Source organism: Capra hircus, chromosome 22 (genome assembly GCF_001704415.2).
Source record: "Capra hircus breed San Clemente chromosome 22, ASM170441v1, whole genome shotgun sequence".
NCBI lineage: Eukaryota > Metazoa > Chordata > Mammalia > Artiodactyla > Bovidae > Capra > Capra hircus.
This window is the reverse complement of record NC_030829.1, coordinates 27,060,747-27,084,221: the sequence shown is the minus strand read 5'-3', so window position 1 is coordinate 27,084,221 and position 23,475 is coordinate 27,060,747. Positions and strand designations below refer to the sequence as shown.

Below are 23,475 nucleotides of genomic sequence, written 5' to 3'. Positions count from 1 at the left end.
GGTGTGTATGCCCAGCAGTGGGATTGCTGGGTCATAAGGTAGTTCTATTTGCAATTTTTTTAAGGAATCTCCACACTGTTCTCCATAGTGGCTGTACTAGTTTGCATTCCCACCAACAGTGTAGGAGGGTTCCCTTTTCTCCACACCCTCTCCAGCATTTATTGCTTGCAGATTTTTGGATCACAGCCATTCTGACTGGTGTGAAGTGGTACCTCATTGTGGTTTTGATTTGCATTTCTCTGAATAATGAGTGATGTTGAGCATCTTTTCATGTGTTTGTTAGCCATCCTGTATGTCTTCTTTGGAGAAATGTCTATTTAGTTCTTTGGCCCATTTTTTGATTGGGTCGTTTATTTTTCTGGAATTGAGCTGCATAAGTTGCTTGTATATTTTTGAGATTAGTTGTTTGTCAGTTGCTTCATTTGCTATTATTTTCTCCCATTCAGAAGGCTGTCTTTTCACCTTGCTTATATTTTCCTTTGTTGTGCAGAAGCTTTTAATTTTAATTAGATCCCATTTGTTTATTTTTGCTTTTATTTCCAGAATTCTGGGAGGTGGATCATAGAGGATCCTGCTGTGATTTATGTCTGAGAGTGTTTTGCCTATGTTCTCCTCTAGGAGTTTTATAGTTTCTGATCTTACATTTAGATCTTTAATCCATTTTGAGTTTATTTTTGTGTGCGGTGTTAGAAAGTGATCTAGTTTCATTCTTTTACAAGTGGTTGACCAGTTTTCCCAGCACCACTTGTTAAAGAGATTGTCTTTACTCCATTGTATATTCTTGCCTCCTTTGTCAAAGATAAGGTGTCCATATGTGTGTGGATTTATCTCTGGGCTTTCTATTTTGTTCCATTGATCTATATGTCTGTCTTTGTGCCAGTACCATACTGTCTTGATGACTGTGGCTTTGTAGTAGAGCCTGAAGTCAGGCAAGTTGATTCCTCCAGTTCCATTCTTCTTTCTCAAGATTGCTTTGGCTATTCGAGGTTTTTTGTATTTCCATACAAATCTTGAAATTACTTGTTCTAGTTTAGGAATATATCTACCTAAAGAAACTAAAGACCTATATATAGAAAACTATAAAACACTGATGAAAGAAATCAAAGAGGACACTAATAGATGGAGAAATATTCCATGTTCATGGATCGGAAGAATCAATATAGTGAAAATGAGTATACTACCCAAAGCAATTTACAAATTCAATGCAATCCCTGTCAAGCTACCAGCCACATTTTTCACAGAACTAGAACAATTCATCCATTTTCCATATCGGAAATGCTATCCAGCAATTAGGTTAAAGGGAAAAATGGTGGAGCATGACATATATTTGGTGTAGTACAGCATGACAGAGAAACTGATAAAAATTCTTTAAATTGTAAGTTAACAGCTTACTACATGATTTGCTCAATCTTTACTTCATGCTTCATTCATACCCCAAAATGGAAAAACTTCAAGGGAAGCAGTGCTCAATAGTTAGAGAATTAGAACTGAAAGCAGCTGTTTGAGCTTTACAAGTACTGGAAATAAATGTTCACATAAATGAATGTTCTTCCATAAACTGGCAGATACCTTTCAATGCAGGAAAAAGTTTTTTCAACAAAAAATTGCATTTTTTCCTCCCACTGCAACCTGCCTTAAAAAAAAAGTAATAAGGCTCACACACAGATACATTTATATACGTAACAGTCATGTTTAAGGTTAAATATCTGGATTTTGGCACTTCAGTAAACCAATCACCGATTTTAATGAAAGATACTATCTATTTCACTGGATGGATTAATATTCAATATATAATATAGCCAAGTAATATTAGAGAACTTGGGTATATCTCTGAGAGTATATGATATTTTATCTTGATGCTTTTAATCCAATGGCTGTATTTCTGATTTATGGAATATTCTTTACATTTGAAAGGTGTTTAAACAATTTAGAGTCATATGACAAGAAATAATGTATTAGGAATAAAACAAACAGAGGAGATAGGTCAAAGTCTTTGTAGATTAAAATGTTTTCCTAATACTGTCCCTTTATTTACTTAAATACGTTATTGTCTTTTATGAATGTGAGTTCTAGTGCTTTTGAATGTCTCTGACATAGTTCCATAATACCCAGCCCATAATTATACCTTACTTGATAGATGGCTTAACAGCAACTCAACATGATAAATATGTTACAATGCTATTGAAAGATACAGTGTGAAATGTGTACAATACACTCAGGAGTACACAATTCATGGCTCATTTATTCAAAATGAAAAAAAAACAAAAAACACTTATATCCCCACTTTCTTTTATACCAACTTCCACTGAATATCTTTGAAGTATGCAAATTCACAAGGTTCTCTCCAACCATGTTGAATTGAAAAGACTTCATTATTTCATTAATCAATTAAAAAAAATTTCTTTAGTAAACTTCTCTTGGAGGGTTTAATAGAGTTGGTTGTATTTGTGATTTCTATTCTTTACCAAAGAGATTGGGTCAAGGCTCTCTGGGGCTCAGGCATGATTCTCTTTGTGTATTTTAATAAGGATGTTTCATATCAAACTCTAGTTGAAGGCTATTGTTTCTATGAAAAAATAATTATACAATAAAAAATCCCTATTATAAAATGATTATAAAGGAGAAGCTATTAAGAAGCAATATGAAACAGTGATTGCATTTTGTAGTATTTTTGCAGCTGTAATCTCATAAAGTAGAAGAGAGGATATTCTTTTCTTGCCTGCACATCAGCAAGCAGAAGCAGGAATCGTGTCTGTAAATATTTGAGTATATGAGATGCCATCTAGTTCCCTCTTCCCACTTCTTTTCCCAAACAGGCACTTGCTTTTATATTTCTAGACCATAAGTAGGGAACTAAACTAGGTTATTGGGTAGGTATAGAGATCAAAGAAAGCAAGACATTGAATAACCACTCCCAAAACTATATCTGGAACTATGGGGTACTCTTGGGTGAGTCTCAGAGTTGCAGAAACATGAATAATTAAATAATTTTTCAAATTATTTTTCATTTGACCTACAACTTAGATTCACTTTTCATCGTGATTTATTGTAGATACAGTGTGCATGTGTATATACTCACATACACAACTGATTAAAAAGTTTCTTGAAATAGTACTGATTCTTACTGCATGCTGAATCATAGCACTTTTTTTTTATTCTATTCATTTTATTCTATTCATTTGATAATCCATGGTCTAGAACCACCCTTTCTGGTCCCCAGAGTCCAAGATTACTATTTTAGGGGAGGGGAGTAAAACTGTAACGAATGCAAGGTATTTCTTTCATTTCCTTCACTTAAGAATCCTGGCAATGAAGAAAAGAACAAACCACATTCAACATGGAAAGAAGTTCTGTGGTCCCAAGATGTAGTGGTGACAAGTGAGCCTTCCCCAAATCTGCAAAATCATTATATCTGTAGGCTTGGGAAGAACAAACAATATTGTGTCCTAATGGCAGTCAAATGAAGGAAACAAATTTTACTCTGAAAAACATTGTTCCTTAGTTCTGTATAATATGGAGAAAAATCCCTCATCATAAATACTTCATATAAACACATGCACAGTCTCAAAGTTAACAAAGAAAAAAATAAACATTGAGGATCAGGCCCTACTCTAGACACTTTATATCCACCAAGTCACCTAATTCTAAGTGAATATTAAATACTGAATAAAAAACAGTACTCAGTTGAACATTATTGTTATTGTTAATATTGATACAGATTATAAATAATAAACCTAAAGGCTAGAAAGGATGAGTTACATCTCTCTAGAATTTTGGTACCACCATCCTGAAGAACATCTTGCTGATATGCATGAGAAGTTACAGGCTACCCAGGTGGCTCAGTGGTAAAGAATGTGCCTGCCAATGCAGGAGACGTGGGTTTGATCCTTGGTCTGGGAAGATAACACAGAGAAGGAAACGGCAACCCACTCCAGAATTCTTGTCTGAGAAAATCCCAGGGACAGTGGGGCCTGGTGGGCTACAGTCCACAGGGTCACAAAGTCAGACACGACTTAGCGACTAAAAAACAACATGAGAAGCTACAGTCATTTAGGAAGTCTAAAGAAACTCACTAAATTATTTCATTAATTCTTCCTCCATGTAACCATTTAGTAGCAATCTTTTCCCATTGTGAATTATTAGAACAATTTTTCTATATTTTATTTATCACAATTTCCGTAGCATACTACACATTACCTACACTTATTTTTCACTCATAACTCCTCCATCACCAGTCTTTAAACTTTTAGAAAACAATGACTATATTCAACATATATATTTACCCCCTAAGCAACCCTATCATATTGTATATATTGGATAATTTGAAAAATTAGTATTTGAAAGGAAATGTGTGTGTTTACACTTCATTGCAAAGGGCTTTAACTTACAAAATGCTAATAGAGGATCAAAAGAAAGAATATAGCCATTCTCAGATAAATCTATAAGCAAATATTCTATCTTCAACTGGAATATGTATATCTAACTGAAAAATAATTCACTTTGTGAAAACAGGAGCTTATTCCTATAAGCTAACTGAATGACTACATCTGTGACTCTTAAAAATACCATCATTATGTTTTTACAGTAGTGGTTGTTCAGTCACAAAGTCAACTCGACTCTGAGAACTCATGAACTGCAGCACGCCAGGCTCCTCTGTCCTCCACTATTTCCCAGAGTTTGCTCAAATTCATGTCCACTGAGTCGGTGATGCTATCTAACCATTTTCATCCTTTGCCACATCCTTCTGCTCCTGTCCTCAATCTTTACCATCATCAAGGCCTTTTTCAATGAGTCAGCTCTTCTCATCAGATGGCCAAAGTACTGGAGCTTCAGCTTTAGCATCAGTCCTTTCAATGAATGTTAAGGGCTGATTTCTTTAGGATTGACTGGTTTGATCTGCTTGCAGGCAAGGAACTCTCAAGAGTCTTCTCTAGCACAATTTAAAAGCATTAATTCTTTGGCACTTAGCCTTCTTTATGGTCCAACTCTCACATCCATATGTAACAATTTGACTATACAGACCTTTGTTAGCAAAATGATGTCTCTGCTTTTTAATATACTGTCTAGGTTTGTCATAACTTTCTTTTTTTTTCATTTTAATTGGAGGTTAATTACTTTATAATACTGTGGTGGTTTTGCCATACATTCACATGAATCAGCCATGGGTGTACATGTGTTCCCCATCCTGACCCCCCCTCCCACCTCCCTCCCCATTCCATCGCTCAGGGTGTTCCCAGTGCACCAGCCCTGAGCACCCTGCCTCATGCATCAAACCTGGACTATACATGTTTCAATGCTATTCTCTCAAATCATCTCACCCTCACTTTCTCCCACAGCATCCAATAGTCTGTTCTTTTCATCTGTGTCTCTTTTGCTGTCTCACATATAGGGTCATCATTACCACATTTCTAAATTCCATATATATGCGTTAATATACTGTGTTGGTGTTTTTCTTTCTGACTTATTTCGCTCTGTATAGTGGCATAACTTTCCTTTCAAGAGGCAAGTGTCTTAAATTTCATGGCTACAGTCACCATCTGCAGTGATTCTGGAGCCCAAGGAAAGAAAATCTGTCACTTCTTCCTCTTTTTTTCCTTCTGTTTGCCATAAAGTGATGGGACCATATGCCACGATCTTAGTTTTTTTTTAATGTTGAGTTTCAAACTACCTTTTTCACTCTTCTCTTTCACTCTCATCAAGGGGCTCTTTAGTTCATTTTCACTTTCTGCCATTACATTGGTATCACCTGCATATCTGAGGTTGTTGATATTTCTCCCAGCAATCTTGATTCCAACTTGTAATTCATCCAGCCCAGCACTTCGGATGTATACCCTACATAGAAGTTAAGTAAATAGGGTGACAATATAACAGATCATTGCACTCCTTTTCCAGTTTGGAACCAGTCAACTGTTCCATATCGAATTCTGTTGCTTCTTGACCCTCATTCAGGTTTCTCCCAAGACAGGTAAGGTAGTCTGGTATTCCCACCTCCTGAAGAGATTTCCATAGTTTGTTATAATCCACACAGTCAAAGGCTTAAATGTAGTCAATGAAGCAGAAGAAGAGGTTTCTGTGGAATTCTCTTGCTTTCTCCATGATCCAGCGAATGTTGGCAGTTTCATCCCTGGTTCCTCTGCCTTTTCTAAATGCAGTTTGTACATCTGGAAATTCCTGGTTCACACCCTGCTGAAGCCTAAATTGAAGGATTTTGAGCATAATCTTGCTAGCATGTGAAATGAGAACAATTGTCCAGTACTTTGAAGATTCTTTGGCATTTCCTTTCTTTGGGATTGGAACGAAAACTGACCTTTTCCAGTCCTGTGGCCACTGCTGAGTTTTCCACATTTCCAACATAATGAGTACAGCACTTTAATGACATCATATTTTAGGAATTTAAATAGCTCAGCTAGAATTCCATCACCTCCACTAGCTTTGTTCATAGTAATGCTTCCTAAGGCCCACTCGACTTCACACTCCAGGCTCTAGATGAATGATCACACCATCATGGTTATCCAGCTTATTAAGACATTTTCTTGTATAGTTCTATGTATTCTTGCCACCTCTTTAATTTTCTCTACTTCTGTTAGGTCCTCATCGTTTTTGGCCTTTATTGTGCCCATCCTTACTTGAAATATTCCCTTAGCATCTCTAACTTTCTTGAAGAGATCTCTAATCTTTCCTGTTCTATTGTTTTCCTCTACTTCTTTGCACTGTTCATTTAAGAAGGGCTTCTTATCTCTCCTTTTTATTCTCTGGAACTCTTCTTTCAGTTGCTTGTATCCTTCCCTTTCTTATAGTAGAAGCATTCACTATTATTGGGTGGCTATTTCTGTTTGGGCAATTTGTAGGATCTTGGCCATCTACGTTACCCACACTCCTTTGCAGTACTGAGAATACAAATACTACACAGGAGTTGTTTTCCTAAAGCCACACATGATGAGCACTTTAAAAGCAACAACACTTTATTAGTAATCTCATTTATAAATTCTGAGTGCTGAAGCAAAGTCCCATTTCTGAATTTTAATGACTCGTTTGAATAGCCACCAGAATTTTTTTTTTTTTAATTGAGCTTTTGGTGGACTGTTTATTACCCAGATATCTAAGGAAGTTTTTTATGCTTAATGTTATTTTTAAGAGAGGTTTCAAGAGAATTTCAAAACATCAGCATCTGCACAAGTTTGACCATTCTATGGGACAGATCTCTCTGCAGAACAACCCCAGATCTGTGATACATTGATACATGTATCTGTGACACACGTGAATCACAAATTTCCTTAACACATAATCAGCCTTTAGTCTAAATCTTCAGGCTAAATTTTTCAGTTCAGTTCAGTTGAGTCCCTCAGTCATGTCTGACTCTTTGCGACCCCATGGACTACAGCACGCCAGGCGTCCTTGTCCATCACCAAATCCCAGAGTTTACTCAAGGTCATGTCCATTGAATCAGTGATGGATCCAACCATCTCGTCCTCTGTCATCCCCTTCTCTTCCCACCTTCAATCTTTCCCAGCATCAGGGTCTTTTCCAACGAGTCAGTTATTCACATCAGGTGGCCAAAGTATTGGAGTTTCAGCTTCAGCATCAGTCCTTCCAATGAATATTCAGGGCTGACTTTCTTTAGGATGGAATGGTTGGATCTCTTGCAGTCCAGGGGACTCTCAAGAGTCTTCTCCAACACCACAGCTCAAAAGCATCAATTCTTCAGCACTCAGCTTTCTTGATAGTCCATCCATACATGAATACTGGAAAAACCGTAGCCTTGACTAAATGGACCTTTGTTGGTAAAGTAATGTCTCTGCTTTTCAATATGCTGTCCAGGTTGGTCATAACTTTTCTTCCAAGGAGCAAGTGTCTTTTAATTTCATGGCTGCAGTCGGCACCTTCAGTGATTTTGAAGTCCCCCAAAATAAAGTATGTCACTATTTCTCCATCTATTTGCCATGAAGTGATGGTACCAGATGCCATGATCTTAGTTTTCTGAATGTTGAGTTTTAAGCCAACTTTTTCACTCTCCTTTTTCACCTTCATCATGAGGCTCTTTAATTCTTCGCTTTCTGCCATAAGGGTGGTGTCATCTGCAGATGTGAGGTTATTGATATTTCTCCTGGCAATCTTGATTCCAGCTTGTGCTTCATCCAGCCCAGTGTTTCTCACGATGTACTCTGCATATAAGTTAAATAAGCAGGGTGACAATATACAGCCTTGATGTACTTTAGTCTAAAGCTTCTAGAGTTAGGATGGAATGTTAGGATTTCAATCAGTCACCTGTTGAATGCCTGAACATGCTCCACATTTCTCTTTACCTCAGAATTTGAGCTTAACTTAGGAAGTCATGTTTGCTTTTCAGATAGAACCCGAGCTAGATTGTCTTTCCGGAGTTCAGCAAATCTGTGATTCTTTAATTATATGGAGCTTGTATGATGTGACCCATCATATATACTTGGAATCTTTAGTTTGACCTCATTTAAAAATTGAAATTCAAAATTCACCTTTGAAAAAAATTGGAGGTCTAGCCAATACTAGGCCTTCTCTGTCTCTTGGCCCTCCTTGTCTGGGCACTGTCACAGAGACAGAGCACATTCTCAGCTTCCCCTGAAGGCAGTCCTACAGGCAGTAACACATTCAGGGCTGTCAGTAAGAATGTCATCTATAATTATATGCAGAATAACTGTGTTTACTAAATAAGTTATCTTTAATTGATTTATGCCATTCTTCTGTCTGGAATGTTTCCCCAGTCTGTCCTTCAAGACACAGAGTCTTATTTTGATAGTCCAGCCAAAATTAACTCCACTTTATCAGAAATTCAATGGAGTCTACTGGATTATACCTCTCCCAAAGCATCTATATTTTAGTAATTTCCATGAAGGTTTCCTTCTTTTTCCTCAACTGACTGCCTTTTTATTCCCTTAGAAAGTGAAGTTGCTCAGTCATGTCTGACTCTCTGCAACCCCATGAACTGTAGCCCGCCAGGCTCCTCCATCCATGGGATTCTCCAGGCAAGAGTACTGGAGTGGGTTGCCATTTCCTTCTCCCTTATTCCCTTAGAGCACACAGCAAAATACCTTGCCCATGATAGCATAATAAGTGCTTGATTAAAAAATGATCTGAAAAAAACATGCTTTAGAACTGGGATCAGAAAACTACGGCCCATTGGTCAAATTCAACAGCCATCTGTTATGTTATGACCTGTGAATCAAAAATATAATATTCCATGTCACATGAAAAATATATGAAATTCAAATTTCAATGTCCATAAATAAAGTGTCACTGGAACACAGCCAGGTACTATCTATGGCTGCTTTCGTATTACAGTGGCAGAGATGGGTAGTCATGACAGAGACCATATGGACTGCAAAGCCCAAAATACATCCTATCTGAACATTCTATTAAAAAGTATGCTGACCACGGCTTTAGGAAAAGCCACGTCTGTTAGCAGAAGAGTGACTTTGCCTTGTGAGAAACAAGATTTATTTTATAATACTTCTATCTAGGTTTAGGAAGTCATTTTAGCTCTCTGAGTCCCTGAATTCTCTACTGCTCTACAGGAATGATACCAATATTATAGGGCTTTTGATACAAAGATAAGCAAAAAATTTTAATATAGCAAGCAGCAGTATCATAAATGGTATTGTTACTGCATATTTTTGCCTAGCCCTCATGTCAAATGTTTAATTATCTCTGGTTGAGGACTAGTAATTTATGAGAAGGTAGCCTAATAAACGACTTCATTCATTAGAGTCTCATATCTACATGGCATGAAAAATAGGATGAAATTTTCCTTATTTTCATGATGGTTGTGAACACTGGCACCTCTGTTCACTTACCTGGTTTGAGCAAATAATTGCAAGTATTATTCCAAAGACAAAAGGTGCCTGTGGAGGGTGATTACTTCAAAAAGTTTTAAAATATGGAATCTTCATGACATGCATGACATCAGTTCTCACTGAGAGACAATTCTCCAACAAGTATTTACTTTCCACTCTGTCTTCAAATAATTACTCACCAATGAAGTGTCAATGGAAAACTCAACAAAGTAACAGCAAAGAGCATTCAAAAACCCCATGAAGCAGAAAAAAACCATGGGATTCTCTTATATTGCTATTAGCAGGATGTGTATCTTCTCTCTTCTCCCATAATAGAAACAACTGCCACAGCACTGAGGATCCTCATTTTACTTTGCTGTGTAATCAAGCACATAAAAAAGACTTGTGTGGCATTGAATATGCTGTAGTAAATATTATTTCTTAACTAAAAGATAGATGGGCACTCAGAAACCCATGCATCACATTGTTCAATGTCCAATATTCCATAATTACCTACATAATTATGCTCTGCATGGACCACTTTTCTATATTTCTTATACAAATGTTTGAGTTTAAATATCATGTTTAAGTGTGTGCACACACACATACTCATGAGATCAGAATGAAAAGCTGTTTTCCTATAGAGTCAAAAAATCAAAGCATCTTAAAATCCTGTGAAAGAACATGTAGTTATGCAAGTAGGTATAGACTAAAATTCCAGGAATCCTGCTACGAAAACTTAATGCTAGTATAAAAATTCACACACACAGAAAAACACAAAACTGCCATTCTTCTTTAAACTTACCTGGGTGGCACATGAGACTGCCCTTTGAGTGGGCAGATTCTTAGAACAAGAGACTGTATGTTGCCACAGTGAAGAGGGAAGAACAGGGAAATTCTCTTCCCAGTATTCATGAATTCTCTGAACAACTGTTGAAACTTACCAATGCCCCATGTCCATGAAAGTGAAAGTGAAGTCTCTCAATCGTGTCCGACTCTTTGCGACCCTGTGGACTGTAGCCCACCAGGCTCCTCCATCCGTGGAATTTTCTAGGCAAGAGTACTGCAGTGGGTTGCCATTTCCTTCTCCAGGGGATCTTCCCGACCCGGGAATCAAACCCAGGTCTCCCTCATTGCAGGCAGATGCTTTACCATCTGAGCCACCAGGGAAGCCCATGTCCATAGGCAGTAGCAATCAATGTCACAATGGTAGTGACCAATCCCAGCACTGCTGGATGCCTTAAGTCCAGCCAACAGTATCCTTCACCACCCCTCCTTGCTTGTAAGATCAGAGGAGCAAATAAAGTTCACATGCTTGGAATTAACTAAATTAGTCATCAGAGCCACTCAAAATAGCAGCTTACAAATTCCACTCTCAAGTTTAAAAAAAAAAAAAAAGTGAATTAAGTCAAGGGTTCAGAGAATGTGAATTCATGAGCCACCAGACCATCTCACACCATCCCTTGAATTTTCTTTCTTGACCACAGATGATGAGGCTCTCAGTGACTATACAGTAAGACCAAGAAAAGAGCCACTTCTTCCTTGAAATAGCCTCCCAAGGTCACTCAACACAAGCCCAGCATCAGATCTACCTGAGAAAGCCCTCCTTCGTTCGTTCTTTTTTTTTTTTTAAACTGTTCTTTTAGTTAAAAGGAACAAGTTGCCTGTTTAAGTGACAGGTGGGAACATTACCTTTGTCTCCAGCAATCTTATAAATAAGTAAACCTAACTGGTGACTCTTATCCTACTAAGATAAGAGCTTAATTCCTCAGCTGCCAGGCAGAAGTTGGAAGAGGAAGCACATTTGCATTGGTAAATCTAGTAGGGATAAAGTAGATTTTTTTGTCTTTCCCTTTTTTGCCAAGATCAAGTTTATTGTTTTCCTCCTTTTTACACAATAAATGCCCAAAATACAGTCTGACCAAAAAGCAGTACTTCACATTCACCAGATGCTTTTCAAAACGAATAGAACATTGAACAAACATTTTATTATCAGCAATACTTTGATCTTAACCTTCTAACATGGAATTTTATAAGTAGAAGTATCACAGTGATGCAAAACTGCACAATTCTTTGGCAACGCAATGGCAGTTATTTCAGGCTCCAATTATTATGCCATTTACTTGAAAGATAAAAGAAATAATAAATAAAAAAGGATGTTGAACAATTATATGTATCTACTGAGGGACAAGTAAATCCTAACATTTCAGCCATTTACAAATGTCATTTGCCTTCTTATTTTCACTGACAACCTTCAAAGCAATAATTGTGGTGTTTCTTGTGGGCATTGTTAGTTACCCTTCTGTAAAAGAATAAAAGAAAACTGGCAATCACTGGACAATTACCAACCACACACACACAAAAAAGCTAAACCTCCACAATTGGCAAATAAAACGTCCAAAAGTTGTTCAATAACGTGATAGTGCTTTAAGCTCATGGAAAGCTATAAAAAAAAAAAAACAGATAAAAAGTCTATCGTCTCCTATAGTTTCTTCAAATTATACACACAGATACTTATACATGTAAAGATGTATCCATAATTCAACTGCTCCCTACCACATACTGTTCTCATTAAATAATTTTAAATTTAAACTATTTTTTTGTAAAATAACATCTAGGGCTGCATGCATTGCCTGGTGGCTCAGGTGGTATAGAATCTGCTTGAAGTGCAGGAGACCCAGGTTAGACCTCTAGGTCGGGAAGATCTCCTGGAGAAGGGAATGGCAACTCACTCTAGTATTCTTGCCTGGAGAATTCCAAGGACAGAGAAGCCTGGCGGGCTACAGTCCATGGGGCGGCAGAAAGCCAGGCATGACTGAGCAAGTAAGCACACAGTGCTGCGTGTCTACTCGGAGTTCTGTCTCTTGACACTGTCTCAAACTTAAAGTGAGGACTGGTGTTCAAAGAAAGCGATGTGCAAAATAAATTGCGACATGAAGATAAATTGGATCTGTATGATCTTTGGTGAGGAGGAAGTATAGACAGGGTACCTTAGGGTTCACTAACAAAATGGAACAAGCAGCCATGCCACTTCCCCAATTAAAATATGCAGCAGTGTTTTGTGTGAGAATTCCTTTGAAAGTAATATGGATGAAAAAACAGTCCCTCTGCATGGACATTTTCTTATGACCAAGCTATGCATGTATGGAAACAGCGAGGGTACTGGGATGTGGGTGTCACTGGAAAAGATGAAGTGGAGAAAAGGATCCCCATGGAATACCTGTCAGTGATTTTTTTCACTGCCATGGGATCCAAATGATATATTAAGCAAAAGAAAAAGAAGTTTTAAAACGGAGGTAAAACGAAAGACAGAAAGTATATGAGAAGGTTTCACTGATGGCTTGCTGCTGCTGCTGCTGCTAAGTCGCTTCAGTCGTGTCCGACACTGTGCAACCCCAGAGACGGCAGCCCACCAGGCTCCCCCATCCCTGGGATTCTCCAGGCAAGAACACTGGAGTGGGTTGCCATTTCCTTCTCCAGTGCATGAAAGTGAAAGTGAAGTCGCTCAGTCATGTCCGACCCTCAGTAACCCCATGGACTGCAGCCTTCCAGGCTCCTCTGTCCATGGGATTTTCCAGGCAAGAGTACTGGAGTGGGATCTGTCTGCCAATGCAGAAGACAGATGTTCAATCCCTGGGCTAGTAAGATGCCACCTGTCATGGAGTAACTAACTCCAAGTGCCGCAACCACTGAGCCCATGTATCACAACTACCGAAGTCTATGGGTCGTACAGCCAGTGCTCCGCAACAAGAGAAGCCACCACCACGAGAAGCCTGCACGCCATAACTAGAGTAGCCTCTGCTTGCCACAGCTAGAGAAAGGCCCACGTGCAGGCAGCAATGAACACCTAGCACAGTCACAAAGAAATAAAATGATGTGAGAATTACAGAAACACGTAGTAAAATACCTTGCACAGTGCCTAGCACTGAGGACAGCCAAGCAATGACGGTCATAATTTTTAGGTAAGCTCAGAGGCACTGACAACTGATATCTGTGAGGAAACGGCTGATTTCCACACTGGTGGGCATTTCCAGTCAGGCTCATATACGGATTAGCAAGACGGTACAGGCACAGTATGGAGGGTACATACACACACTCGAGAACCCAGCTCCCAACACTCAGCGATGGGTGGGATGAATCAGCAGTCACTTGAAGCAATACACATTAGTGTGTGTCCACAGTCTATTCCAGGAAAGCACTTGACAGTCCTCAAGAGGGAAAGCAAGGGAGATAAACACAGAGGCCAGGGCTAGAATTTTATTAGGAACAGCAATGTGATCCCTCAGCCAGCTGGCCCATCAAGGCAATTCTAAGCAAGCTAATACCAATTAAGCCTCATACTTTTTGAATTCAAAGTGGCTCTATGTCACAGGCATCATTTTCCTTTCAGCAGCCCAGTCTCTCTAGGGCAACACTTTCTGTCCATTCATTTCAACGGTCATGTCTGACTCTTTGCAACCCAGTGAACCGTAGCCTACCAAGCTCCACTGTCCATGGAATTCTCCAGGCAAGAATACCGGAGTGGGTAGCCATTCCCTTCTCCAGAAGGTCTTCCCAACCCAGAGACCAAACCCAGGTCTCCAGAAGTACAGGCAGATTCTTTACTGTATGAGCCACCAGGAAAGCCCACTTTTCTTAAATAGGATCCTAAACCTGCAGCCACAAAATTAAATGATGCTTGCTTCTTGGAAGAACAGTTATGTCAAACCTAGAAAGCATATTTAAAAGCAGAGATGTCACTTTGCCGACAAAGGTCCATATAGTCAAAACTATGATTTTTCCAGTAGTCATGTATAAATGTGAGTGCTGGATCATAAAGAAGGCTGAACGCCAAAGAATTGATGCTTTGAACTGCGGTGTTGGAGAAGACTCTTGAGAGTCCCTTGGACTGAAAGATCAAACCAGTCAATCCTAAAGGAAATCAATCCTAACTATTCATTAGAAGGACAGATACTGAAACTAAAGCTCCAACACTTTGGCCACCTGATGCGAAAAGACAACGACTCGTTAGAAAAGACCCTGGTCCTGGGAAAGACTGAAGGCAGGAGGAGAAGGGGACAACAGAGATGGTTGGATGGCATCACTGACTCAATGGACATGGGTTTGAGCAAGCTCTGGGAGATGGTGAAGGACAGGGAGGCCTGGCGTGCTGCAGTCCACGGGGCCGCAAAGAGTCGGGCATGACTGAGTGACTGAAGAACAAAAATCTTGGCATTTTTTCTCCTCTCATTGTCTGCATATGCCTTCTTCAGACAGAAGGCAACCTGACTGATTCATCTTGGACTCCTCCAAAGCACTTATCGCAATGCCTCACACAAAGCAGACACTCCGTAAATGCCTGCAGGATGGCTGCACAAAAAGAGAACTCTGGTTGCAATGTATGAGACGCACTGCAGAAAGGAAGGAAAAGCAGGCACAGAGAGGAGGAGCAAGGCCAGGGCAATAGTTGAGATGAGAGATAATAAAGACAAGAGCTGTCCATGGTAACATATACTAAAGTGGGAGTAGGGATAAGGTGAGAAAAGGGGACAATGAAGAGGAAGTATAATTTATTATAACAGCATAAACCCTGCCTTCTCTCTGCTTACAGGCATATTTGCAAAAGGAAAAAGAAATGTGTTATTGACTAGAATCAAGATTCCTTTTGCTGTGGTTTGTATAAATGTATACATACATGTGTGACTGTCTTATACTCAAAGTTCAACATTATTCATGAGCTAATACTTAAGAATGCACTCTCACATCCCCAGACCATTTAGCTCTGCTAACACAATTCATAGAAGACATAATTTGCACAGGGGTACTTAAAAACACTTTCATGTGATGAGTACTTTAAGACTGCTTACCACTTAGGCAATAGTCAATTAAATTGGTTTGAATGAGCACTTTATTTGCAGGAGTCAGTGAACTAATCAACAGAAACTTTTGAGACAATAGCTATTTTAACAGCTAAATAAAATTGTGGGTTTTATTTAACCTTATGTGCTTGTTGAACTCTAACAGCATTTCCAACATACGTTATTTTTTAAGTCCCCCCAGCCCAAAGCCCTCTCAGTCACCACAAAGCTTACAAAAATCCATTATTTGGAGATCAAGATTACAGGAACAAAACACATCAATGATGCTTGCTTTCCTCTCCCTGATTTTCACATGCATACTCTGATAAACTGTCAAGATATAAATAGTACAAATGAAAAGCAATTCAAGATTTAGGGTGATGCAACTGAGGGAATGATTTGAAATAAGTTTACTAGTGAAATCATGGCAGACGCCAAGATTTATAAGCAGAGATCAGTGACGTCTCCGTTTCACCAGTATCAATGCATAACATCATATTACACACACAGAAAAATGACAGCTATTTGAGTTTGTGGCAACAGTTTACTAGAAGCACCACACCCAATACCACAAACTCATTTTCTCAGTGATTTCAAGGGTGGCAGTTATTAAACCAATTGAACAATATTCCTTAATTATCTCAAAGAGAACATGGAATGTGTATTCTGTTTCCAAACTTTCCTTAATCACTATTTGGATGAAAGACTAGTGCAGAAAGTTTTCATGTTAAGATGACAAAGAACAGGATAGAATCTATGACTGAGGGCACTCTAAGATGTGTGCCAAGAAGCTCAATTTGGTTTGTATTTGCACACAAACTATTGGCTTTAAAACAGGCAGAGTTTATGATGTGCAAATGCAGCCCAAACATGTGAATTTTCTTTGTACATGCTGTCCATTATTAAATCTATACTGTAAAAGGAAGCCAAGGCTCATGCCTAATGATCACACATTTTAGCCTCAGCCTATAATTGTTGGTTATAATACCAACAATTTTTAAAAACGATTTAATCTAGATGATCTAAATCTTCTCATAAAGCTGAAGTCTTCTCTCAGTTATAATGCATTCAGGGATACCTGTGAGTGGACACAACCTTCACTGCCTTGGTAGGTCCTGAAGAGGTAAACATAGGTCAAGCAGCTCTGTGGCAAAAGGGTTATGCCAGGTTACAGGGGCTGGAGGAGGGGTGTTTTTTGCTTTGGATGATGCGTAAGCCAGAGGGGGCATATCAACATGATTTCATCAAGGGGCTGGTGTCTTCTGATTTCTCTGATCTGAATGCACAGAGTCAGCTTTGCCCTCAGGCTGGCTTCCCAGGTGATTGTAGGCTGGACACCTGACACAGCCAGGATGCCAGGACTCCTCATTCAGATACACTAGGAGAAAGGGCACTTTTCCTAAAGTTTGAACAAAATGCCCTTGATTTAATCAAATCGTATGTCAAAAACAAAAAAACAAAAACAAAACAAAAAAACCCTTAAGCTCAGTGGCTTAGGCCAATCACTGGGGCAAATCAGAGGGATCTATCTGTAGAGCTCTGCATGGGTTAGTCTCCAGGCCTCAGGGCTGTTTCATGACAGCAGTGAACAGTTGATACTGGAGACACCAACAGAATATCCACTACAAGAAAGTTAAGGACAACTAAATATCATCTTCCCTTCTATGACTAATCCCTTCTAGGACTGATGGCTTCTTCCATTCATTCACTAATTACTACTTGGGTAATTTCTAGGTACTATCAAAATAATAATAGATTCCAATATGTTGACTGCTGACTACAAATCTAAGAGAATAATCTGATGAGATAAGAACACTAGAACTTTTACAGAAATGTGATATTTTCCAGGGTGGCATTTTAAACTAGGCATCAACAATAATTTCCGTTAGCCAAGGATGTTTCTCTTTTCAAAACACCTATAAACCTTGCTAGACCCATTGGAAGGTTAAGTAAAACAAAACAAAATGTTTTCTGCAAAGTTTAGAATTTTCACATGCACTGATGAAGGATTTATCTTATCTACTCTCAGGAAGCAATGATACCTGAAATCTGAACTCATCTGACAAAGGATTGAATATTTGCTGCTAACACTCAGGAAATATTTATAACTTTTCATGGGAAATTAGAAAGTTCTCATTAGTTTCCTAGATGTAGGCTACTTTGAGATATTAGATATTGGAAGACCTTTGCAAGATGGTCAAGTTTCTATTTTAAAAATATCAAGAGCAGTTCTGTCCATCAGAAATATAACAACAAGTTATACATATATATATAATAATTTCTAGTAATCACATTAAAAAGGTTAAAAGAGACAAGTTAAATTTATTTCAATAATGCTTTTCTTGATCAAATATAACTAAATTATTATCAATGCAGCATTTAATCCAATATAAATTATTGAGATATTTAAATAATTTATTTTAACTCAATATTTTGAGTAACAAGTCTTTTATATTCTGGATGCATTTTACAGTCTCCACTGGGGCACATTTCAGTTGGGGCTAGGTACATTTTAAGTGTTCAGCTAGCATATGTGGCTAGTGGCTTGGCAGACAGTGAACATAAAAAGTATCTAAAACAGCTAAGCAATGAATTACTAGGTAATGAAGGAGGAAAACAATGATTTCTTTGGGTCCTGGTAATTTTTAACCCATGGCATATACCTCTGACTTCATTCCAGAAGACCAACTACTGAAGTGATAAATTCTAGTGATTAGGGAGCTATATTCTGATTGGAAAGATAAAAAGAAATCTTGAGATAACCATAAAGATTGGAACTTGTGTGTTAAGTCACTAAGTTGTTTCTGATTCTTTGTGATCTCATGGACTGTAGCCCACCAGGCTCTTCTGTCCATGGGATTCTCCAGGTGAGAATACTGGAAAGGGTTGCCATGCCCTTCTCAAAGGGATCTGCCTGACCCGGGGACCAAACCCAGGTCTCCTGCATTGCAAGTGGATTCTTTACTGTTTGAGCCACCAGGAAAGCCTATGTATGTGTGTGTACACACACACACACACACACACACACACACACACACACACACTGGGCAAGTTACTTATATTCATAGGGACTGCCTCCTCACAGGAAAGCCTATGTATGTGTGTATAAACACACACACACACACACTGGGCAAGTTACTTAAACTCATAGGGACTATTTCCTCACAGGAAAGCCTATGTGTGTGTGTGTACACACACACACACACACACATACACCACACACACACACACACACACACGGCAAGTTACTTATACTCATAGGGACTGTTTCCTCACAGGAAAGCCTATGTATGTGTTTGTACACACACACACACACACACACACAAGGCAAGTTACTTAAACTCATAGGGACTATTTCCTCACTTACAAAACAGAAATAATATCTGTCTCACTGTATTTTTGTTCATTAGATGACCTAAGTAAGGATATTCCACAGTGCCTAAGCATCCATTAATGAGTACTGTTAGTATTACTAATTTTGAAGTCCTCACTATTATTTTCCTCATCTGAGGGTTGCTTCTTTTTCTGGTTTCTTAGACTTCTGGAGGGTTCTTATCTCTAACTCTCTGTTTTCTACATAGTTCTCAACTTTTTTCATAGCAACTCAGTAAGAGACGTATGTAAGAACAAGACTCAACTCACATATATTAAGAGGACAGGGACGCTCTAGGAGGACTGGGATGCTGTCTGTTTTGTTCACAGGCATCTCCCAAATGCCTAGAAGTGCTCAGCAGACTATATTTACTAAATGACAGTGAATGCTGATACATTATAGTTTATGCTTATTTCACTTATTCTAATAAAAATGCTTGACATGATCCAAAGAATTGATCTTTTAATCCCTTACTTCATAATGACTTTCAGTTTGGAAAACTCATCCCTGTCTTCTGCCGGTTCTTCATTTCATTCACAAAGTAAACCTCTTCAAGTGGACTCAAGGTGACACTTGAGCCTTGAGGTCACCTTCAAGCCTTTTTTCTCATATCCCACATACATCCCATCCACAAATCCTCATGAATATACATTCGAAATATATCCAAAATCTGACTACCACCCTGATACTTTAGCCACCTGATGAGAAGAGCCGAGGCCTGATGGCTAGCAAAGATTGAGGGCAGGAGAAGGAGGTGACAGAGGATGAGATGGTTGGATGGCATCACCAATTCAATGGACATGAGTCTGAGCAAACTCCAGGAGACAGTGAAGGACAGGGAAGCCTGCCTGGCATGCTGCAGTCCATGGGGTCACAGAGTCAGACACAACTTAGCAACTGAACATCAACAACCCCTGCTACCACCCTGAAGTCAGCTACCAACATCCCGACCCTGATTACGGCATTAACTTCCTACTGCAGCCTCTGCTTGCTCACCTGTATTTCTACAATCAATCCGCAACACAATATCCAGCTAGGGCCTTAAAAAAAAAAAAATATGCCAAATTACATCACTGTTCTGATCAAATCACACTATGGCTCCTGAGGGCATTCAAAGCAAGAGCAGTAAATATTTTCAGTGATACACAAGGCCTTCATTTTCTGCTGCATCCATCTCCACATTACTTCTTGACTTTCACCTCCTACTTCTTTTCCATAACTCTTCCATATCCAACCAGGCTAACTTTCCTGCTATTTCAAGAAATACTCAGCATGTCATATATTAAACACTTGCATGGATTGCTGACTCTGCCTGAAGCTCTCTTCCCTAAATACCCACAAGGTCAGGTCGTTCACTGCTAAGTCTTTGCGCCAAACATCATCTTCTCTATGAGGATGAATCTGAAGACCTCATTTAAAATGGTAACTCACGTCCCAGCCCCCAAACTTTCATGTTATGCTGCTTAGTATTCCTCATAGCGCCATCATCTACTAACCCTGTGTGATTCTTTACCACAACCTACATGGCACAGATCTCTGTCCCTTTCCTTCACTGGAAACAATGTACAACATATAATACATGCTTAATAAACATTTTTTAAAGAATGAATGCAGCCTGGTTTTTTTGAGGAAAAAATGCTCATGTTCATCTTAGGAAAAAACTGCCAGCTCAAAATTGCAATTTGCCTCTTTGCTCCAGAGAGAAACATGCAGAGACAAAACCATAGAAGGAAATCGTTTTTAAAATGCACAAAATAATGGATGACAGAAAGCTTAGATCTGAGAAAACAGAAAGTCAAAATTATCAAGCATTTGCTCTATTTATTGAGTTAATGTCTTGGGATAAACTCTAGGTAGTGAATCCACATAATATGTCTTTACTTGGTATTTATTTATAGATACCTACTACATCATGAACAGATTTTAAATTAAATATTTAAAAAGTGACCCAATATTGGTTAACAGAATATCATACTCACAAGCTAGCTTTTGAATCTAAATTTTATATAAATGCAAAAAGACTACCAATATTCAGTATATAAAGAACTGTAATGCAATCAATACTCTTTAGAAAATTGGTCAGAGATAAATTCTTCTCCATACTGTAATTGTAAAGATTACCAATTCTGTAAGTAATACTCTATATATAATTTGTCATATGTTAATCCAATTCTCCTTTACCAACTTTTATAGTTTTTTAACATACCTAGAAAATCAAGTGTTCCTTTAAAACTTTTTAAATAATGTCTTAACATTTTGTAAATGAATACTGCTTTTACTGCTTTCTCTATAAGAAAGCAGTATCATAAGTGCAAAACATTTCTAAGTTACTGAAAGCAAGCAATACAGTTTGTACATAGTGCCAAATTACAATTTAAAATTTTAAACCTTTGACACACTAATCTCACTCCCTTTAGCTATATTTCTACTTTCTGAGTATATCTACGTGCTTCTAAGTAACTGTAAAATTTCACTGTTGTTTCTATGAAAGTTGACATTGTGAATAATAATACTGCTTAAGTATATTTCCTTTCATTTTTCTCCTTTGACAACAGAAATCAAATTTTAATTTTTTTTTAAATGAAGGAAATGTGCAAGAAAAAATTGCTTTCATATCTGTGTTGATCATCTCCAAAGACTATTTAAAACAGTAAAAATTTAAAATAATTATTCCTTTTTTGCTCAGTGCTAAGTTAATGGCAAAGAAAATCTCTTAGAAAACAAAACTGAGGCATCAGGGAAAAACCTGCTTAAAAAAAAAAAGCTTATTTTAAAAGTTGGAGGTTTAAGTATCATTTAAATACTTTAAGAATGTTTAAAATTTGACTTAAGGGCTCAGAAGTCTACTCCAATACAAACATGTCTTCAAGTAACATATGTTTTACCTGACACTGCATTTGGCCTCATTCCACACCAATTTCCTTCTCTTAGAAAAGAAAAATGACAGGCCACTTTCCCTAAGTATCAAAAAGAACTTGTTCGTCTAGAAAATAGGTCATCTTCTCAGGAGACAGATGCTTAAATTGTGCGGGGTGAGAGGTGAAAACTTCTGTAACCTACTTTCAACTGGTGTACTCAATCTATCAATAAATGGAAAATGCACACATATATGTATACAGATAGAATAATTAAAGATACAATAAAATGGTGTGTATGTGGGTATTCATCGTACCATTCTTTCAACTGCTTAGGTACCAGAGAAATTTTATAATAAAAAGAAATAAAGCAATAAGATGAAAAAGCAAAAAAAAATTAATCATTGTACATATATTACTTCATTTAAAGCAATCTTTGTCTTTACTCCTTTACTGTTCTAGAAAATGAAACAAAAGGAACAAAATGAAACACATTTTATGAGCTGCTTTTGTATGGTGGATATAGGAGAATCTTTCCCTTTTTTGTTTTGTTCCAAGCTACAAATTTTCAAAGTTTGAAACTTTAAAATTCTATCTTTATTTTTACTCCCTTAAATAAGTTATTTGGAGAAGAAAAACTGTATTGGTTTTAAGATTAGACATGAAAATACTGAAATTCCTAAAAATCTATATTCTTCCTTTATACTAAAGTTTACAAGATTGAGCCTTTTTGGAAAAAATGTCATACACTACTATTCTCAAGTTCTGATTGTTATATTCATAACACTAAACTAGATCTGTTTTAGTAAGTGACACTATATTTGTGATGAACGAAAAATAGCTTGCAAAAATTAGGAGGCAAAACAAGACTCCATTTATCAGAAAAGTAGTTTCTTTCTGGGAAAAAAAAAAAGATTTGTGGAATATTGTTCAACATTTAAAAATTATTTAACATATGACTCAAGCGTAGTTCTAACTTCAACTTAGAAAATACAGTTTATTATTACCTCCTAGGCAGCCAATGAATGGGAGGAGGATCAAATGCTTCCATGACAACAACATCTTTAACTTCCAAAAGCAAGAGTAACTCTTGTCCAGTTTCCGATGAATAGAATGCTTAGTCTTCAGGTAAATCCTTTAATCTGTAAAATATATATACAAAGAAGTCAGACTTTTAAAAAATGAATTGCTTTAAAACGTAGATTTTCGTCTTCTCATAAAACTGTACCACTCACAACACCCAAAATCCCCAAATGAAATGAATCTTTTTGATGCAAATAAATATGTATGGTATGTAGATACTTAAAAAGCTCTTTATGTAACTGATAGGCATACGGAGGAAGCTTCACAAAATTAGGAATGTCCAACAAAACTAAAATATTAAACATTAAAACTTTGCTTGATAGTAATCATAACAAATAAAATATGGCCTTGAAATTAAAGCTTTTCTCACTTTCTTTCATGGTAATAATTTTGGTTAAACTAAATGAGTCAAATCAGCAGATGTCTTGCAGCACTGCTTTTCATAGTCTCTTAATCCTTCATAAGGCATATAAATAACATTGTCAACGATCATCCTAAGCCTTTTTGTTTTCAGGAACAACTGT

The 23,475-nt window shown here is 37.7% G+C and overlaps 1 protein-coding gene across 1 annotated transcript in view; it reads right to left on the bottom strand.

Moving 5' to 3' along the window:
* The window catches only part of CNTN3 (contactin 3), a 293,100-nt gene extending 270,094 nt beyond the window's left edge, over nt 1-23,006 (bottom strand). The window contains exon 1 of the mRNA XM_018038478.1: nt 22,876-23,006. Coding sequence (XP_017893967.1) covers nt 22,876-22,930 — 55 coding nt within the window. The 5' untranslated portion in view covers nt 22,931-23,006. The remainder of the gene's footprint in view (nt 1-22,875) is intronic.